The sequence below is a fragment of the Callithrix jacchus genome, chromosome 1 (genome assembly GCF_049354715.1).
Source record: "Callithrix jacchus isolate 240 chromosome 1, calJac240_pri, whole genome shotgun sequence".
Lineage (NCBI taxonomy): Eukaryota > Metazoa > Chordata > Mammalia > Primates > Cebidae > Callithrix > Callithrix jacchus.
In genome coordinates, this window is record NC_133502.1 from 126,064,750 (window position 1) to 126,084,039 (window position 19,290).

The 19,290-nt window shown below is 44.1% G+C and overlaps 2 protein-coding genes across 3 annotated transcripts in view; one reads left to right on the top strand and one right to left on the bottom strand.

The window, feature by feature from the left end:
• ACER2 (alkaline ceramidase 2) overlaps positions 1–9,935 on the top strand; it is a 44,112-nt gene extending 34,177 nt beyond the window's left edge. The window contains exons 5-6 of one of the 2 annotated variants that reach the window (XM_002742957.6): positions 2,578–2,715; positions 5,016–9,935. In XM_002742957.6, the coding sequence (XP_002743003.1) occupies positions 2,578–2,715; positions 5,016–5,202 (325 nt within the window). In that variant the 3' untranslated portion in view covers positions 5,203–9,935. The remainder of the gene's footprint in view (positions 1–2,577; positions 2,716–5,015) is intronic. The other variant, XM_078369965.1, reaches the window with a different exon arrangement.
• On the bottom strand, positions 133–19,079 carry LOC118154791 (small ribosomal subunit protein eS6-like). Its single transcript, XM_035306618.3, has 6 exons — positions 19,033–19,079; positions 18,351–18,482; positions 17,535–17,745; positions 16,474–17,339; positions 3,230–6,376; positions 133–1,698 (listed from the first exon to the last, which is right to left on the bottom strand). Exons 1-4 carry the CDS (start codon positions 19,036–19,038, stop codon positions 17,164–17,166), a joined length of 525 nt encoding a protein of 174 aa, XP_035162509.1. The 5' UTR covers positions 19,039–19,079; the 3' UTR covers positions 133–1,698; positions 3,230–6,376; positions 16,474–17,163.
• Positions 19,080–19,290: the final 211 nt, after the last annotated feature.

Genomic DNA, 19,290 nt, shown 5'->3' on the forward strand with positions numbered 1-19,290 from the left:
CTGACCTTGTGATTCACCTGCCTCGACCTCCCAAAATGCTGGGATTACAGGCATGAGCCATCATACCCGACCAATAATCTTAAATAATCTAAAAATAATGTTCTGCCCAAATTACAGACAACCAAATTAGAGTCCAGTTAAAATTGTCCTTTTATTTCATAATTTTATCCATTAATTCAGGGAGCATTTAACAGTGCCTGACACAGTTGCTAGGCATGGAGTATCCATTAGTGAATAAAACAGGGCAGAAAGAGAAAAATAAACAAACAAACAGGGCTAGTTCCTCTAGAGGCTGGGCTTCTAGGCTAGTTTGTTTATTTACTTATTTATTGAGACGGCTCTTGAAGCCCAGTCTGGAGCAGTGGCGAGATCATGGCTCACTGCAACCTCTGCAACCTGGGTTCACGCAATTCTCCTGCCTCAGCCTCTGGAGTAGCTGGGACTACAGGTATGTGCCACCACCCCCTGGCTAATTTTTGTATTTTTAGTAGAGACGGGGTTTCACCATGTTGGTCTCCAATTCCTGACCTCAAATGATCTGCCCACCTTGGCCTCCCAAAGTGCTAGGATTAGAGGCATGAGCCACTGATCCCAGCCTCTAGGCTAGTTTAATATCAGATGTTACACAGATAATAAATAGATAGTTTGAATTTGTGATGAGACTTATGAAGGAACATGGCAAAGTGCCCTGAGAGTGCACTAAAGCAGGGGTGTCCACTCTTTTGGCTTCCCTGGGCCATACTGGAAGAATTGTCTTAGGCTACACATAAAATATGCTAATGATAGCTGATGAGCTAAAAAAAAAAAAGTTGCAAAAAAAATCTCTTAATGTTTTAAGAAAGTTGATGACTTTGTGTCGGGCCTCATTTGAAGTCGTCCTGGTCAGCATGCAGCCTGTGGGCCACGGCTTGGACTAAGGGGAGATCTATAGGAGCTGGCATGGGGTGTTGGTGGAAGCCTGGAGGCTGAGCCCTGAAGAGAAAGAGAAGGTGGGTCAAGGTGAGGACATGAGCTCTTTTTGTGAGGGAACCAACCAGAAGGTGATGCATTCAAGGTAGAGAGTGGTAAACAAAAGGGGGAAATGGAAATGGTTATCTCTTTACTTTAGTAACTGGGAATGTAAGTCTCCACATGCCGTGTCTCTATTCTTTCTAAAAACTTTTCAAGGGATTCATTTAGCCTTCCTACAAGAGTATTTTGGTTTGCTTTTGAGCAGGTCTTTCTGAACCTGCTGTCCTATCCCAGATTTATTGACACTTTTGTTGATGTTTCTGAAAGGCAACTGGAAAGGGCATTAGCAAATCAGGCTTTCAACACCTATCTGTGGGTTCAATAAAGAGGAATTCAGCTCTTCTTGATTGCAGATGTTGTGTTGTATTCTGGGTCCCATACGAGATCTTGACTGATCCAGGAGTGTCCCCTTGAGGAAGAAGGACCCTCAGCCAACAGCTGCCTCCCAGCATTTTTCCCCAGGGATAGAAGTCACCCACTTTATGAGCAAGTCCTTAACAAGGAAAGAAGACAGCACTTGAAATTTTCATTGAGCTGTTGGGATTTGTTTCAGAAGACCATTTTGTCCCAGTGTGGATAAGAGCTTATTCCTTCATTCAACAAATGTTGAGTGCCTTCTGTGTCTAGCACATTTCCAGTGCTGAGATACAGCAGTAAACAGCTTCCATCTCAGTGGATGAAGACAAACTGGAAACAAATAAGTGAAATACAGAGGGTGTCAGCTAGTTTATAATCGCTACAGAGAAAATTCAAGGAGGGAAGGCGGCCTTAGGGATAGTCACTTGGGAAGTGGAGACAGGTGTCGCAGTTGTTAAAAATAGCATCAGGAAAAGGCTTACTGGGTGACATTTGAGCAAAGATTTGTATCTGGGGGAAGAGCATTCCAGGCAAGAGGCCACGGTGGGTGCTATGGTCTTGCAGGAACATACTTGGGATATTTGCGGAACAGCACAAATCCCACAGTGGCTTGAGTACAAGCAGTGAGGGAAGAGTATGTAAAAGAGGAGGTGAAAGGGAAAAGGGAAGACCATGCACATGGGGCCTTGTGCGCTGTGGATACTTTGGCTTTCTCTCTGGTTAAACAGGAAGATGCTGGAGGCTGTTAAATTGGCTGTAGGGGAAAGGGTGGAAGGAGGCTCTGAGGAGATGGTGATAGCATGGATCTAGATGGAGGTGGTGGAAAGAGATCAGGTTTGAGATCTATTTTGAAGGGAGAGCTGATGGACTGGATGAGGGCTGTGTGAGAAGGAGAAGGATTGGGAGAGGAATACGTTTTGGACTTATTAAATTTAGATCCATATTAGGGTGCTCATATCAAAAATGTAGTTGGGAGTATGAGTCTGGAGTTAGGGGAGAAGCCTGGGTGGGAAGGGTGTCTGTGAGCCATCTGTGAGCAAATGGTATTTACATCCACGAGACTCTGGAGTGACTGTGTGTTGGGTAAGAACTTCAGCGCCAAGGGGTTGGGGGCATGAGAGGGATCAGTGAAGGAGACAGAGGAAAGGGGGCCAGCAAGGAGGTAGAGACCAGGTCTGACGGTGAGTGGCTCTCTGGACCCCTGTGCAGGTGTGACAACGTGCGTGTGTTTAAGCTGGGCCTCTTCTCGGGCCTCTGGTGGACCCTGGCCCTGTTTTGCTGGATCAGTGACCGAGCTTTCTGCGAGCTGCTGTCATCCTTCAACTTCCCCTACCTGCACTGCGTGTGGTAAGCCCCTGCTAATGGGGAGGTGGTGGGGGACAGGTGTGTTTGCACTTGCTGTTGGGCTCTGTTCACCCTGCAAGGTGCACAGATGTCCCAGGGGTTGCTGGCTTGCCTCTCTCCTCAGGTGGACTGTCAGGTGGTTCAGAAGCCACTGAAAGTACAGTCTGTAAAAAGCTCCAGGGAGCAGGCTTAGCTAGAACAAAAGGCCTGATTGTCATGCTTAGGTCTGCAGTCTCTTACCTCTAACTCCATTATGAAAGCCTACAGAAGCTTGAGAACTGAATCTGTAACCTGAGCTCTATCTAGCTGTTGCGGGAGGGGAGAGGTAGGGGAAAGCTGGGGAAAGAGGTGATGTGAGGGCTGGGAGGGTCCTCAGTAGGAACCCCACCTTTAGGGCCTGAGTGACCAAGTGAAAGGAGGGGCTACACAGGCCATTTAGGGACACTCTCTTCCATTATTTCTGTTAAGTGGGGACAGAAGACCAGAGAACTAAAGTGAATTGTTTAATATCACCCACCTGTTTATATAAAAAACCGTGGAGTTCAATAATAGCAAATTATAGCATCTATACTTTGGAATGTTCAGGAATCACTGTTAAAAAAAATAAGCAGGTTAGAAAAATACATGCAGAATTTCATTCTGAGAAAGCTGGGTGAAATCAGAGGGGCTTACTTCCTAGAAACTGCCTCAGCCTCAAACCCAGAGTGATGGTTCCTTCTCTGTCCTCCAGGACTTCTGATTGCAAAAGATCAATAGGAGGAGAAATCTGCTGTAGATTATTGCTTACAGATGAAGGGAACCCAAGGAGAAATTCTAGTGCTGAAGAAATGGAAAAGCTTTAGATATGGATTCTGGAAAAGGTTGACTTCTATCCAGAGATGGGCTAAATATACACAATTTGATAGAATTCACTTAAGTTCCCTTGCTCATGTGAACTTGTATATGTTTCCCATGAGCCCCACCCTACTCAAAATGTAGGACTTGGGGACTTGAAGAAGTGTTTGCAAAAAACAAAACTCAAACAGCACAAGTTGGAATTTACAGTCATATCTGTCAGTCTTTTCTTTAGGGTTTCTGGATTTTGTGTGATTTTTAAAAAGACTCCCTCCCCCCACCATCAAAGTTTATAAAAATAGTGTGTTTGGGCCAGGTGCGGTGGCTCACGCCAGCACTTTGGGAGGCTGAGGCAGGTGGATCACCTGAGGTCAGGAGTTCAAGACCAGCATGGGCAATGTGGTGAAACCCCATCTCTATTAAAAATATAAAAATTAGCTAGCTGGGCCTGTTGGTGGACGCCTGTAATCTTAGCTACTTGGGAGGCTGAGGCAGGAGAATCTGTTGAACCCAGGAGGTGGAGGTTTCATGAACTGAGATAGTGCCATTGCACTCCAGCCTGGGTGACATTATAATTTAAAATATATTAAAAAATTTTAATTCATCTGGGATTAAGTTTCAGTTTAGGTATAAGAAAGGATTACATGGCCGGTTTTGGTGGCTCACACCTGTAATTTCAACACTTTGGGAGGACAAGGTGGGTGGATCACTTGAGGTCAAGAGTTCCAGACCTCTTGGCCAACATGGTGAAACCCCGTCTCTACTAAAAATACAAAAATTAGCCAGGCATGGTGGTGAGTGCCTGTAGTCCCAACTACTCGGGAGGGTAAGGCAGGAGAACTGCTTGAACCCAGGAGGCGGAGGTTGTAGTGAGCCGTGATTGCACCACTGCATTCCAGCCTGGGTGACAGAGACTTCATCAAAAACAAGGAAACAAAAAGGATTGCATGCTTTTAAATGGTCTATTGTTTGATAAAGATTAATATTAAAACTTTTTACAGGTACAGTGAGGATAAATTTTTTAAAAATTTCCACTAAACTGGAAAAGTGGTTTAATCAACATAAAATTATTCCTGATGAAGGGCATAAAATATCTAACCAGTGGTTGACGTGCAAAGATGGGATCTAATCAGATATGCTCAGTTACTTCCATCTTAGCACCTCTGTTTTAAGTCCTTGCGCCTCAGTCTTCTTGTTTGAGGCCCAAAGGCATTTATTTGCACATTTGTTTGTATTATCCAGCAGCCATATTTTAGGACGTTCTAAGATGGGTCCCAAACTGCCCAAGATTTATCATCCTGCTATTCCAGGGATTGTTGGTAATCTTCATTCTTTCCTAATTAGAAGAGGCTCCTGGGCTGCAACTATAGTAAGCAAGGTGGGTGGGTTAGCCCAGAAGGAGCAGGCTAAACTCAGGGCAGTGGAGTCTTCACGCTCATCAGGCTCTTACCTCTTGTCTCCCTCTGCAGGCACATCCTCATCTGCCTTGCTGCCTACCTGGGCTGTGTATGCTTTGCCTACTTTGATGCTGCCTCAGAGATCCCTGAGCAAGGCCCTGTCATCAAGTTCTGGCCCAGCGAGAAATGGGCCTTCATTGGTGTCCCCTATGTGTCCCTCCTGTGTGCCAATAAGAAATCATCAGTCAAAATCACCTGATGGTGAGGTGGTGGCTGGCTTCTCCACTTACCGCCCCTCATGCAGTGGGCTTCCTTTGCTAGGAAGACAGCCAAGGGAGTTTGAAGAGTTGGGATGTGGGCTATCTTTTCAAAAATCAGTTTGCTGGGACTCTCACTAATGTGTCTGTAGACCACCAGGATTCCACTGTGCAAGGGGAAAAGTGTCTTTTCGTTTCCCAAAGATGGAAAATGGAGGACTTAGGGACATCAGATGCATCTTTCTCAGCATCACTACCAGATGCAGTGACTCATTGGGCTGTGTCCTTTGTGGCCACGGCAGAGCGGTCTTTTGGGGGATCCACCCTGTACAATGCATCTCTTCCTGGAGGAAGCTGGCCTGTTCCAGACCCCACCACTCCCAGGTACCCTTGGAGTGGACTCTACTGATGACAGACAGGCCGACCCTCTGACAGACGAGACCTTCTGACTCTCTGATGGAAGATGCCAGAGATTTTCCTTTGGGATAATTGTCCTTAAACAAAACCAAGCTGATGAAACACACGCAGGACTTGTGGCTAGAAGGCTATTTTTCACTTGCATTTCCCAACTAACCCAGGTTTTACATGCATTTGTGAATCTTTTTACTACTACCTCTGTGGAGAGATGGAGAGACTTCAGATAAAGGTGAAGCTAATGAGTAAAACTCTCTTATGCCAAAACCTACACTCCACTTTAGGCCATTCTTGAAGATGGGCACAATTTTTGAATACTGACATCATTTCTGCCTCCCCCCTCACCCCAGCTCCGCAGCCTCAAATCCACAGAGAATAATTATGGCATGAACGTTTCCACAGACCCACCATCTTTAAGACTTGACCTCTGTAAAATTACCAAAGGGCCCATCACAATTGTGGTGTGAGTTCTGGTTCAAAATTTGGAGCAAACATGTATTTTTTGGATACTTTTTCTCATTTGAAGCCTCCAGTATGCCGTGCTATTCTGGAAATTACCTTCAAGAATCTCACTTCTTGTTTCTGATGTTTTTTCTGTGGGCATCATGCTCTTCACTCTTACAGTAGAAGGTGCTTTCTGGGTTTTCCAGAGTATCCGATGGCTCGCTTTTCTCAAGTACTGGCAGTAACTACACACTCACAGGCTGGTTTTGGGTTACTGGTGTAGCAGCGCAAATCTGTTGCCTTCTGAATTTTTCTGACCTAATGTGGGAAAGACACTGGCTACAATGAATCTTCTCTTCATCCGGGTGAATGGAAGAATTAAGAACTGTCTTCAAGATGCCTGGTGGGAATTACCAACCTCAGGGATACTAATTTTAACTCAGGCATGTCCTGCTTTGCAACATTCCATTGTGGGGAGAGGGAGGGACAAGTGTTTTCTTGTGTGGGCAGGAGTCATGTCATTGTCCTACATATGTAAGAGTGGGAAGGTGACCGTTTTTGGCACATCCAGGAACTTTTTCTCTAGTTAGAATTTGTACAAGATCCAAGGGGAAAACCCCATAAGCAACTTAATTTAGAGTTTAAAAATGAATGACTTTATGCTGTGTCTCTGATTATCAAATTATATAAGTTATTCAAAAGCAGAACTGTTTGTATTAAGAAATCTTCGTGGAGGCCTAGCGTGGCGGCTCACGCCTGTAATCCCAGCACTTTTGGAGGCTGAGGGAGGCCGATCACCTGAGGTTGAGAGTTCAAGACCAGCCTGACCAACAGGGAGAAACCCCGTCTCTACTAAAAATACAAAATTAGCTAGGCATGGTGGTGCGTGCCTGTAATCTCAGCTACCTGGGAGGTGGAGGTAGTGGTGAGCTGTGATTGTGTCACTGTCTTCCAGCCTGAGCAACAAGAGTGAAACTCCATCTCAGAAAAAAAAAAAAAAAAGAAAGAAAGAAATCTGTGTGGAACCCCAGTGTGTGAAATAAATTGTATTTTGTTAAATTTACAGCATTTACTTAACATACGAGGTGGTGAAAATCAGGGTCTCACTCTGTCACCTAGGCTGGAATATAGTGGTGCCGTCACGACTCATTGTAGCCTCTGTCTCCCAGGCTCAAGCGATCCTCTCACCTCAGCCTCATCAGGAGCTGGGACTACTGGTGTGTGCCACCACTCCCAGCTAATTTTTGTTTTTTGAAGAGATGCCATTTCACCATGTTGCCCAGGCTGCTCTCGAACTCCTGAGCTCAAGAGATCCGCCCACCCTGGCCTCCCAAAGTGCTGGGATTATAGGCATGAGCCATCATGCTCAGCCTAAAAAATATTTTTAAAATGATCTTTGAATTAAATATTCATGGAACTTCTAATGTACCTCTTTCAGACCTAGGTGGTCGATGGAACAGAACTGCTAAGTCCAGGGTTTCAAGTTTAGAATTTTTTAAAGGCAAATATCACACCATCTTCATTTTAGATTGACCTTATCAGGCATGGATTCTGGTCTCATCTATTTTATGGCATAAATGCTCCAAGGTAGGGTTTTTTGTTTTTTTTTTTTAATGTGAAAAGCAGAATGTGCTTCTAGAAACTGGTTCTAAAGAGATGAGCTGAGAAAGAAATGTGGAACGGAGTATATTTGAGGAGGACAAAACTAACTTCATGTTTGAACAGAAATCACTCTAGCTTGCCAGCATGGGATATAAACCAAGAGAGTAGAGATATACCCATCTTATTTTAAGTTGGGTTTATGGCATTACTCATTTATGTAAAAGCATTACAAACTCTTTAAAGAAAATTGGGAAACTGCAGAAAAGTTGAAGAAAAAAGAAGTAACCCATATTCTGTTGCCCAGGTGTAACCCTTGTTAATATTTTGATATAGTCTCATCTTTTTTCCCCCAATATTGTTGTAAATAAATGATGTCTTTCAGAGTTGACATTTATCCTGTAGCTTGAATGGCATATAAATGCCAGTTGTATATTTTGGGTATATGATGTGTGGGTTTGGAATACACTAGAGTTAGCTATATGCTTGAATGCTGATCATTGGATTCTGAGACTGACTACTGAATCTACCTTTTTAACCAAGCCTGACATGAATGGGCCCTAAAAAGTCATGAACTGAATTCCACTTTTTGATGTGCCTCTGCACTTGGCTTGATGAGTCATCATAAATAGCTGTTAAATATGTGACTTCACAGATTTTGATATGTTCACATTGTAAAAATGAATAGCTTATTTCATTAATTGATGGGCAATCAAGAATCTCCCTCCCTCCAGTAGGGCTCACACTTAGGAGTTTGGTTATGGCAGTGGTTGCTTAGCATGGCTCTCAGATTTTGTTCTGGTCAGAAGTTGGCCAAGTTCAATATCCAGCAGAAACTGGAGTTAGGTTATAAAAAGCCATTCATGTTTCCGGGTGATCATTTCAATCAGTGATTTATGTTTTACAGTGTTTAATTGTTGATTATTAGAAAAAGAAATCTTTTCTTCTCTGTATGATTATATCATTAAAGGCAAGTCCTTCCATGAACACATTTAAGGTATGTGGGGATGATATGTCTGAATCCATGTGAGGACAGGCTGCATTTTGGGGAACTCTATGCCTGTCTAGTAAAGAGTACCTAAAACATTAATTATAGGTCAAAGATGTTCCGTTGGGGAACAAAGCTTGATGGTTATCAAACACAAGGCTTTGTAAAAATATGACCACCCGTTCCACTTACTGCATCTCTCAGGTATGTAAACTTCTCTCTCCAGTTCATCGGGCTTCCATGAGCCAGTGCCATGTTGAGTCCCCAGGACTGGGATTTGAGCCTTCCTGGCTCCTTATCCCTTGGGGTGGACATGGAACCATCTCTGGGGTATAGGTGGATGCTGAAGCTCACCCAATCAGGCAATCAGTGGCCCTCTCCTAGCTCCTTTTTTTTTGAGACAGAGTCTCACTCTTTTGCCAGGCTTGAGTGCAGTGGTGTAATCTCAGCTCATTGCAACCTCTGCCTTCTGGGTTCAATCGATTCTCCTGCCTCAGCCTCCCGAGTAGCTGGGACTACAGGTGTGGCCACCATGCCCAGCTAATTTTTGTATTTTTAGTAGAGATGGGGTTTCACCATGTTGGCCAGGATGGTCTCCATCTCTTAACTTCATGATCCGCCCACCTCAGCCTCCCAAAGTGCTGGGATTACAGGCATACGCCACTGCGCCTGGCCACTCCTTTTACACTGAAACTAATCATAAAGCTTTCATAGCCAAGGCTTTGCCTAGGTGCTATTATTCTAGCTGGCCAAAGAGAAGTCTTGGGCCAGGTTGGGATTCTTGATGGATTTTATAGACATCCTCCTCCTACAAACTTAAAAAAAAAAAATGACCCCTACTGAATGGGACTAATTGTTTGAATCGTATCTTTCTCTATATGTTAAAGCAGATTTAAAACTATTTTATAATCACAATATGTAATCAGAGCAATATAGTGTTTTCAGATATATACCTTGTTTTATACTTTGTATAGGGTGTGCTATAAAATGGTGGCATGCCCACTGGCTGTGGTAAAATTTAATCTCCATTACTTTGGGAGTGATTTAATGCCTTTTGAAATGGAGCTTTTGCACTTTATACTCTTTCTGTGACCTACGATAACTATATTTGATATTAAAGCTGTAAATAGCATTTTCTGCAAATGAATATGTACATGTTTGTGTCTGTTTCCAAAATGATTTAACTATTTGCAGTGAGAATGTATCTAATGGATTGTACAGCAAAGCACATTGCCCAAATTCATTTGTTAATGAATTGGGTACCATTGTTATTAAAAATGATTAAAATAATTGTAGTTACTTGTTGGTTTCTTCTTAGAGCTGTGAAATTAATACATGAAAAATTTTCCAGTGTCAAGTACCTAAGTACAGTTATTTTTTACTAAATCTTCTATAGTCATGTCATATGGATATAAATCTCAAATATAGGCCTTGTGCGGGGGCTCCCATCTGAAATCCCAGCACTTTGGGAGGGCAAGGTGGGTGGATCACCTGAGGTCAGGAGTTCGAGACCAATCTGGCCAACATGGGGAAACCACATCTCTCCTAAAAAAACCCCACAGAAATTAGCTGGGTGTGGTCACTTGCACCTGTAGTTCCAGCTACTCAGGAGGCTGAGGCCAGAGAATTGCCTTTACCTGGGAGGTGGCGGTTGCAGTGAGCCAAGATTGCACCATTGCACTCCAGCCTGGGTGACAGAGTGAGACTCCTCAAGAAAAAAAATATATCTCAAATATAGAATATAGTTCATTTGTGCTGGATTTCATCAGATCACTAGAAGAAAGATCTTGTGACATTTCAAAATCATAAATTTAGCAGGAAAATGTTTATCTACCTATTTCTTTCTTTTAATTTTCTGTGACAGCTGTTTAAAGTTAAAGGATTCATAGTTCAGCAGATTTAAAAGAATAGTCTAGGCACAATGGCTCATGCCTGTAATCCCAGCATTTTGGGATGCTAAGGTGGGTAGATTGCTTGAGCTCAGGACTTCAAGAACAGCCTGGGCAAATGGTGAAAACCTGTCTCTACCAAAATTACAAGAATTAGCCAGGTGCAGTGATGCACACCTGTAGTCCCAGCTACACGGGAGGCTGAGGTGGGAGGATTGCTTGAGCGCAGGAGGTAGAGGTCACAGTGAGCAGAGATCATGCCACTGTACTCCAGCCTGGGCCAAACTGTGAGACCTTGTCTCAAAACAAACAACAACAAAAATGACTATAAGAGAAGAAATACTGGATAAGCATTATCTGTATCATTACAGTGGGTTTTTAGACTTTTTTTCTCCTGGAAGAGGTGAGGGGACAAGGAGTGGCCCCAAAGTTCTTTGACAATATAAAAGCTGCAGGAAAATGTCCATGTACAGGTTGAGTATCCCTAATCCAAAAATAAAAAATCAGAAATTCTCCAAAACCTGAAATGTTTTGAGCACCTATATAGCAATCAAAGGAAATGTTCCTTGGAGCATTTCAGATGTCTGATTTTTGGATTAGGGATGCTATATAATGCAAATATCCCAAAATCTGAAAAGATCTGAAATCCAAACATTTCTGGTTCCAAGCACTTTGGATAAGGGACATTCAATCAGTATATAATTTTCTAGGGGTTCAGACATTTCTAGTAGCCCATCCAGGTAAAGAGCCTCTGCCCAACAGGAGACTAAGCAAGCATTCAAATCCTTTTGGTGCTGAAATTAGTTACTCAGTTTCAGGACTGAACTTTTTTGAGGCTGTGGTCAGGGACAGTGGCTGAGGAAGTCGAGAGCCCTGCTTCTGGGGGACTGGCATGCGTGTGTGTACCTCTCTCCCCGACAGTCTGTACTATCTGTTTCTCCTCGTAGGTGTCTTCCTTCTTGAGTCTGTCTGGGAGTTGACGCAATCACGCCTCTTCCCTTTTCCAGATTGCCCTTTGAAGACCAGAGCTTAGGAGCTAGCCTCTCCCACTCTTCTAAGGATTTTTCACTAAAAGACATTACATTGAAAGACTGCATTAAGACTATACTATAAAGGGCTGGAGTGGCCGGACCCAGGGTTCTGGCAACTTCCATCTTAAGGTTCCTCAGTAAACTGGGAACTTATATTTTTCCTTGCAGCCTCTTTCCTGGTTTAGTTTCATATTTCTTAAGATGGTGCCTGGGTTTATTATACTACTGTCTACTTTTGTATAGTTGGATTTTTTTCATAATCAAACGCTAAAAGATATGGTGTTCGAGTTTTGTTCTCTACTCTCGGTAGAGTGGGACTCTGCCTCCTTTCCTGCCACGTTTTAAGAGGACTGGCAGCCCCTCTCTCCCACCGGAGTAATTATCTTGTCTCAAGTGGCATTTCTGTCTGTCTCCAGGCTGGCGGCACCTAGTTTCCCTGGGAAGTCCTCTCTCTGGGTGTTAACTCACAAAAAGGAAGAGATCACCCTCACCTGGGTTTTGTTTATTTTATGCTTCTCATTAAAACAAAACATTTGATTCAGCTGCTTTTGCAATTAAGCGCAGAGACCAAAGTGCTATTTTTCAGATGCGACAAATAGCAGTAGCTTATTTTTATATTAGGGCTAGTGATAGGAAAGTGGCTGAAGGTAAGGCCAGGAGCATGAAGTAGGGGAAAACATACAGTGGCACCGATATTTGCTAGAGAGGGTTTCCGGTGAACAAAGCAAGCCATTAGCTACCGGGGTGGGAGGGACTGACACGCTCCTGAAGTAATATTGCCATCTCGTGGCTTTTTGAGGCATTGCTATATGGCGCAAGCGAAGCCTTTCCCAATTCCTAATCCTCCCAGAGCTCACCAGTAGTCTCAAAAGGGCCAGCCGGGCCGGGCGCGGTGGCTCACGCCTGTAATCCCAGCGCTTCGGGAGGCAAGGCGGGTGGATCACCTGAGGTCCGGGGTTTCTGAGACCAACCTGGCAAAAAGGAGAAACCCCGCCTCGACTAAAAATACAAAAATTAGCCGGGTGTGGTGGCAGGCGCCTGTAATCCCAGCTACTAGGGAGGCTGAGGCAAGAAAATTGCTTGAACCTGGGAGGTGAAAGTTGCTGTGAACCGAGATCTAACCATTGCATTCTAGCCTGGGAGACAAAGCGAAACTCCGTCTCAAGAAAAAAAAAAGTTTCAGAAAGCCAAGTTATGTAATCTTTCTGAGCCCAGGTATGTTTCCCTGGATTTTTTTTCCCCCAAGTACCTCTTTGTCTTCCTTTTCCTCTCTTCTCTTCTCTTAGAAATTCAGTTTTCACTCCCCGGGTGTTTTAGAAGTTACCCAGTGTGGTTAAAGCAAATACGGTTGGCCCCTGGTATTCGAGGGGATTGGTTCCAGGACCCCCAACCCCATACCAAAATCCCAGAGGCTCCAGCCTCAATATAAAATAGCATCGTATTTATGTATGCTTTAAATCATCTCTGGATTAATTATAATACCTAATACAATTTATATGCTGTGTAAATAGTTGTTAAACTGCATTGCTGTTTTTGGGTATTATTATTTATTGTTATGATTTTTTTATTGTTTCTTTTTTATTTTTGATCCATGGTTGGTTGAATAGGCGGATGTGGTACCTGAGGTTACAAAGGGCCTGTATTTCAAACCAATTTAAGGTAGATGAGATTTAGAGGAAGTTCTGTGTATTTGTTTATTAGATATGGGGTCTTGCTATGTTGCTCAGCTCAGGCTGGAATGTAGGGGCTATTTACAGGCACCAGAATAGCACTCTACAGTATTGACCTCCTGGCCTCAAGCGATTCTCCTGCCTCGGCCTCCTTAGTAACTGGGACAATGGGCACTAGCCACAGGCCAGTCTAGAGGAAGTTTTTAATCCACTGGAGTGAAATTTAACTTTTGGGATTAATAGCTCAGTTTATACAAGTCAAATGTGATTATAACTCACGTCTTTTTAAAGATGAATCTACTTTAAATCAACACTTAGCAAATGTCTGCTTGGTGTTACCTATTATGCTGCCTGCAGAGTGTTATAGGGATGGACAGAGCAGCTCAGAGGTGGGGAGGGGACAAGGCCACTAACTCTGCAGAATACCTGTGGAAAGAGGAATCAACAGTGCTGTGAGGCAGGCAGGAGAGAGTGGTGAGTCTTCACCAAGGAGCTGGGACTTGAGAACTCTAACCCATGAGCCACATATAATATGGAGTATCAGTCCAGTGAAGTAATAGGTAGACTCCCTAGGAATATTATCGATAGACTCCCTAGAAATTTTCTTACAAGCAAACCTTATTTGACAGCCCATCACATACATGATCTTTCACATAAATGGTCTCACTTACTACACTCAGCTACTTTGTGAGGCTGGCATTACTATTATTCCTGTTTCGGACATGATACAACTGAGGCTTGGAAATGTATTGTGACCACTGCTATTGCAAGGGTGTGAACCCAGATCTTTTGATTCTTAGCTTTAATTCTCTTTCCACAAAGGATTTATGGCAAATGAGTTAAAGGTTTTCATATAAATGGGCACCAAATTGGAATTATAAGTTTCAAAACAGTCCTATTAGTACAAATAATTAGATAAAATACAGCTGGTCTTTCATATGCATGGGTTTTATATCTGTGAATTCAGACTTAGATCAAAAATACTTAAAAGAAATTCAGTATTGAATATGCAAAAAGTATTTTTTCTTGTTATTCTGTAAGCAATACAAGAACTATTTACATAACATTTATATTAGTTATTATAACTAATGTAAAGATGATTTAAAGTGTAGGGGAAGGCCAGATGCAGTGGCTCACGCCTGTAATCCCAGCATTTTGGGAGGCTGAGGTGGGTGTCACTTGAGGTCAGGAGTTCAAGACCAGCTTGGCGAACATGGTGAAACTCTGTCTCTACTGAAAATATAAAAATACGCCCAGGCATGATGGTGCATGCCTGTAGTCTCAGAGGCTGAGGCAGGAAAATCACTTGAACCCAGAAGGTGGAGGCTGTAGTGAACCGAGATCGTTCCACTGCACTCCAGCCTGGGTGACAGAGCAAGGCTCTGTCTCAACTAAAACAATAAAAGTACAGGGCGGAATGTGCATATGTCATATACAAATACTGCATGACTTTATATCCTGGACTCGAGCATCCTCAGATTTTTGTAAACGGCAGCTAGTGCAAAACGATCTACTGCTTAGCAGTCCTGGATGCTGGTACTGCTTGTGGCCATGGTGAGGAGCCACAGGCTATCTCTTTGCTCAGTGATAGAATTGCAGTCTCATTATTTCCTGGCCATCTCTATTTGGATGCCCATAGACACCTCACACTTGCCTTTACTTATACTTCTCTTAAATCTGGGCCTTGTCCACTTTCTCAGTGAGTGGTGTCACTTCCCATTCAGTTGCCAGAGGCAGTCCCCACCTCCCTCAGTTGTCTATATCCAAGCTATTTTGAGACAGGGTCTTGCTCTGTCACTGAGGCTGGGTGCAGTGGTGCGATCATGGTTCTACGGAGCCTTCATCTCCCAGGCTCAAAGGATCCCTCCTGCCTCAGCCTCCCTAGTCACTGAGACCACAGGCGTGTATCACCATGCTCAGCTAATTTATTTTGTCTCTTTATGTTGCCCAGGCTGGTCTCAAAATCTTTGGCTCAAGTGATCCATCTTGGCCTCCCCAAATGCCATAATTACAGGTGTGAGCCACTGTGCTCAACCCGTATCCAATCTAATAGTAAATCCTCTTAATTCCACTTCTCCAGTGTCTCCAATCTATTAATTTCTCCTTATCCTCAAGAAGGTTGCCCACTCGTTCTCCTGCTGGAGCCAGAGCTGTCTTTCTAGAGTGGAATCTGACAGTGTCCTTCCCTGCTCAGGCCCCTCCAATTCCTCCCCATTGCTCTTAGAACAAAGGAAACCTTATTGGAGACCCTGAATATGATCCGAAATCTTCACAACCTAGTCCCTGCCTTCCTTTCTAGTCTTTCTGGGTTTGAGCATCTCCCCTTTAACCCCTTCACGCGAGTCTCTCAGAGCTTTGTGTGCTCTTCCTGATCTTTCACATGGCCTTTGGTCCCGTCTCCATTGCTGTGTAACAGATCACCTCAAAACTCAGTGGCTTGAAACAGCAGAAATTTCTTCTCTCACAACTCAGGAGGGCAGAAGTCCAAAATCAAGGCGTGGGCAGGGTTGGCTCCTTTTGGAGGCTCTGAGCAAGAATCTGCTCCGTGTCTCTACCTCCAGGTCATGGGGCTTCTTTCTTTTGTCCCTGTGGCTGTATGTCTACGTTTCTCCTTTATCTTATAAAGATATCAGTCACTGAATCGAGAACCCACCCTCATCCAGTATGGCCTCATCTTAACTAATGAATCTGCAAAGACCTGTTTCCAAATAAGGTCACGTTCTGAGGTTCTGGGTGAAGGTAAATTTTGGGGGAATACTATTTGAACCACTATACTGTCATCTGCCAAGTATGTGGAATTCTCTCCCCACTTTTGGCTAAAATCGGCAGAATGGATTTAGCATTGTGAAACGTGTAGACTCTTCCTGCGTATGCATGCACCTTGCACACACATGTACATGCACGCTGACGCGCTGGCACACACATACCCAGAGCTTCCTCTTCTCTCCCGTGGTCTCTACTGATATTTCCTGTAATACCTTTTCATGCTCTCCCTGTGAGGCGGGGTGGGGTATCTCTATCTATAACCAGCTGTAGAAAAGGCCCCAAGAAGCAGTGAGGAAAGGCAGCACCAAGGAGGAGAGGGGTGTGGGCTGAGCTAGCAAAGAGGGGGTTTTAGGAAGCTGGGCCAGAGATTCACTTGGAAGAAAACCTGTTGTCTTTCCAAATCTTAGGATGTCTGGTGGGATAAAGCCATCCAGGCTGGCATCTCCCCACTCACACCACGTGGCCTCCTCACCTTTGCATTCCCAGAGACAAACCCAGGGTCTGGGAGACTGAATCCAAACATCAATTATCAACCAATCCATATGTAGAGCAGCGGTCTCCAATCTTTTTGGCACCAGGGACCGGTTTCATGGAAGACACTTCTTTCTACAAACTGGAAAGGGGAATCCAGTTGTGGGTGGGGGTGGCGGAGAATGGTTTTGGATGGTTCAAGCTCATTACATTTATTGTGCACTTTATTTGTATTATGACCTTGTAATGTGTAATGAAATAATTACGGCTCACCATAATGTAGAATTGGTGGGAACCGTGAGCTTGTTATCCTGCAACTAGATGGTCCCATCTGGGGATGATGGGAGATAGTAACAGATCATCAGGCATGAGATTCTCATAAGAAGCATGCGACATAGATCCCTTCACATGTGCAGTTTATAACAGGGTTCATGCTCCTATGAGAATCTAATGCCACTGCTGATCTGACAGGAGGCGGAGTGTGCAACACAGTGTGATGGCATCTCCTAAGTCTTAGTATTACTGCACTCTGCAAGGCACTAGATATAATAACCAAGGATTAATATCAATGGGGTATCTGGCCACCCCCCCAAAATTATTTGTAAAAACTCAGACTCCAGTTGAATAGTGCCAAAGGCACACATTTTATCTTCTGATACGCACACAAAATGCTACTGACAAATCACCAAAATTAAGCCCTAATTGTATCATCCCTCCTACCTTCTTTGTTTAAGGGCTTTCTTACAACATATTGGCGGACGTCATCTTCTTTAGAGAGATTGAAAAGTTTGCGGATTCTGCTAGCTCTTTTAGGCCCCAGGCGATGAGGCACGGTGGTATCAGTTAGTCCAGGAATATCCTTCTCTCCTTAGAAGGAACAGATTTCAATTCAGTAACTTCCTTATACTTAAGAATCCTAAAATCATAAACCAATGTTTAATGTTGAGTCGATGGGAAAGAAACAAATCCGTTGGTCTAAGCCTGGATACTGCAAACGAATAGGCATTTGGACAACGGCTTTAATTCAATTTCAACAAAATGGAATACAAGTATAACCCTCACCTTTTTTTACAATAACCAAGTTGAGAACGCTCAGATTAGCATCCACAATGCAACCACGAACTGATTTTCTCTTTCTTTCTCCAGTTCTCCTTGGTCTGTAACAGGAATGCCCCTTACTCAGTAGCAGGCGGACACGGCCATGGGTCAAGACACCCTGCTTCATAGGGAAACCTTGTTTGTCATTCCCACCACTGATTCGGACCACATAACCCTGCAAGAGCATACAATGAATGACACATTTACTATTTCTATTCCAAAATTATACAGTACAGGATTGTGACCTCTGTGAACCACACCTATTATTTGAGAAACTATAATTCATTAAGACCAATTTGAACTTAATAAGCACACGTTTTCTGTCATCAGTAAGTTTTCTCTACATTTCCAACTTGTCAAGGTCAATTATCAAATGTCTTTCATTCAAGTCGCATTTACAACCCATGTTTTAGTAGAGATAACAGCACTAAGATAAAGTTAGATAAACTAAGATAAAGTAAAATATCAAAGAGCAACAAACACATAAGATACAACCCGTCTTGGCACTTTGGGGATTACCAGGACAGCTATGTGACATCTGCCGAATGAATAAGGCAGGGTAAGAATTATGTTGATGGAAACTTTACACCTATTTTACGACTTACTCTACATTACCCCTCCAAGGTAATAGGACCACTTTATAGAGTGACATTCGGAGATAACTTACCAAAGTCAGAAGCCAGAACCCGGAGTCTGAACCCCGTTCCAAATACCAATTACCAATGGCGTTTAAGATGTCTGAGTTAAAACACCCGCAACAAGCTGACTGTCAAGTTTTACCTTCCATTCTTCACCCAGAGCGTCAGCGGCAACTTCTGTCGCCATACGCTTCTCATAAAAAGTACGAAGTTTGCGTTCATCGTCCACTTCAATGAGTTTCTGGCAGCCAGTGGCTGGGAAGGAGATGTTCAGCTAAGGATTAAGAGGAGGAAAATAGCTTAGGAAACTACGTACACAGGTATTTGTAGAGCCACCTACAAAGTTAATTCGACCGCAAAAAGCATTTCATGTTGCCTTCACACAAGCAGGAAATATCAGATGCCCACGGTACCAAGTATCAGTCAACAAACGCCGCACTCAAGGGGGCACGTTTTCCCCTCAAGCCCTGCCGAATGACTCTGGAGGCAAGGGCGCTCGCAGCCGCTCATCGGCTGGAAGCAAGAAAGCCGGGTCAAGAGCCGCACCACAGGCCTGCCGCAAATCAGGCAGCACACCGCCTCGGTCCCGGCAGGGCGCGGGGACGTCACCATGGCGCTCCCGACCCGCGGCGGCTCCAGCCGCAATCGCCCGCCATCCGCTCCACCGAAAAGTTCCATGCCCCAGAAAGGCAAGCCTTCTCCTACTTGAGACCCTTCTCCATCTAAAGCCAGGATCTTCCAGTGCTGAGGCTGAGGCAACGCCACGTTCTGGGACTCGATGCCCGCTGCTCAAACCCAATCCAACGCTAGCCACCACCACCTACCTTCATCTTGAAACAGCTATGCGCCTTCCAGGCGCCACGGAAAAGAGGGCCAACTTTCGCTTAGTGGATGTCACATAGGGGTTTTCAGCTCTCGCCAGATGAGCAGATGTACGAGATAGCGGAAAAGAGCACTGGTGGGCGGCACTTCCTGGGTCGAGGTTAACCAGGTCTTGGGAGGCGAAGCTGGTTGGATTTTGGTATGAGGCAGTGACTAGACGTGGTGGTCTGGTGAGGCAAGCCTGCGTGAATTCTGAGGGT

Coding starts and splice junctions, on each gene's coding strand:
- LOC118154791 (XM_035306618.3), bottom strand. Junction 17,746..18,350: donor CTCTGGGTGAAGAATGGAAG/GTAAAACTTGAC, acceptor ATGCTCTTGCAG/GGTTATGTGGTCCGAATCAG. Junction 17,340..17,534: donor CTTGGTTATTGTAAAAAAAG/GTGAGGGTTATA, acceptor GTTCCTTCTAAG/GAGAGAAGGATATTCCTGGA.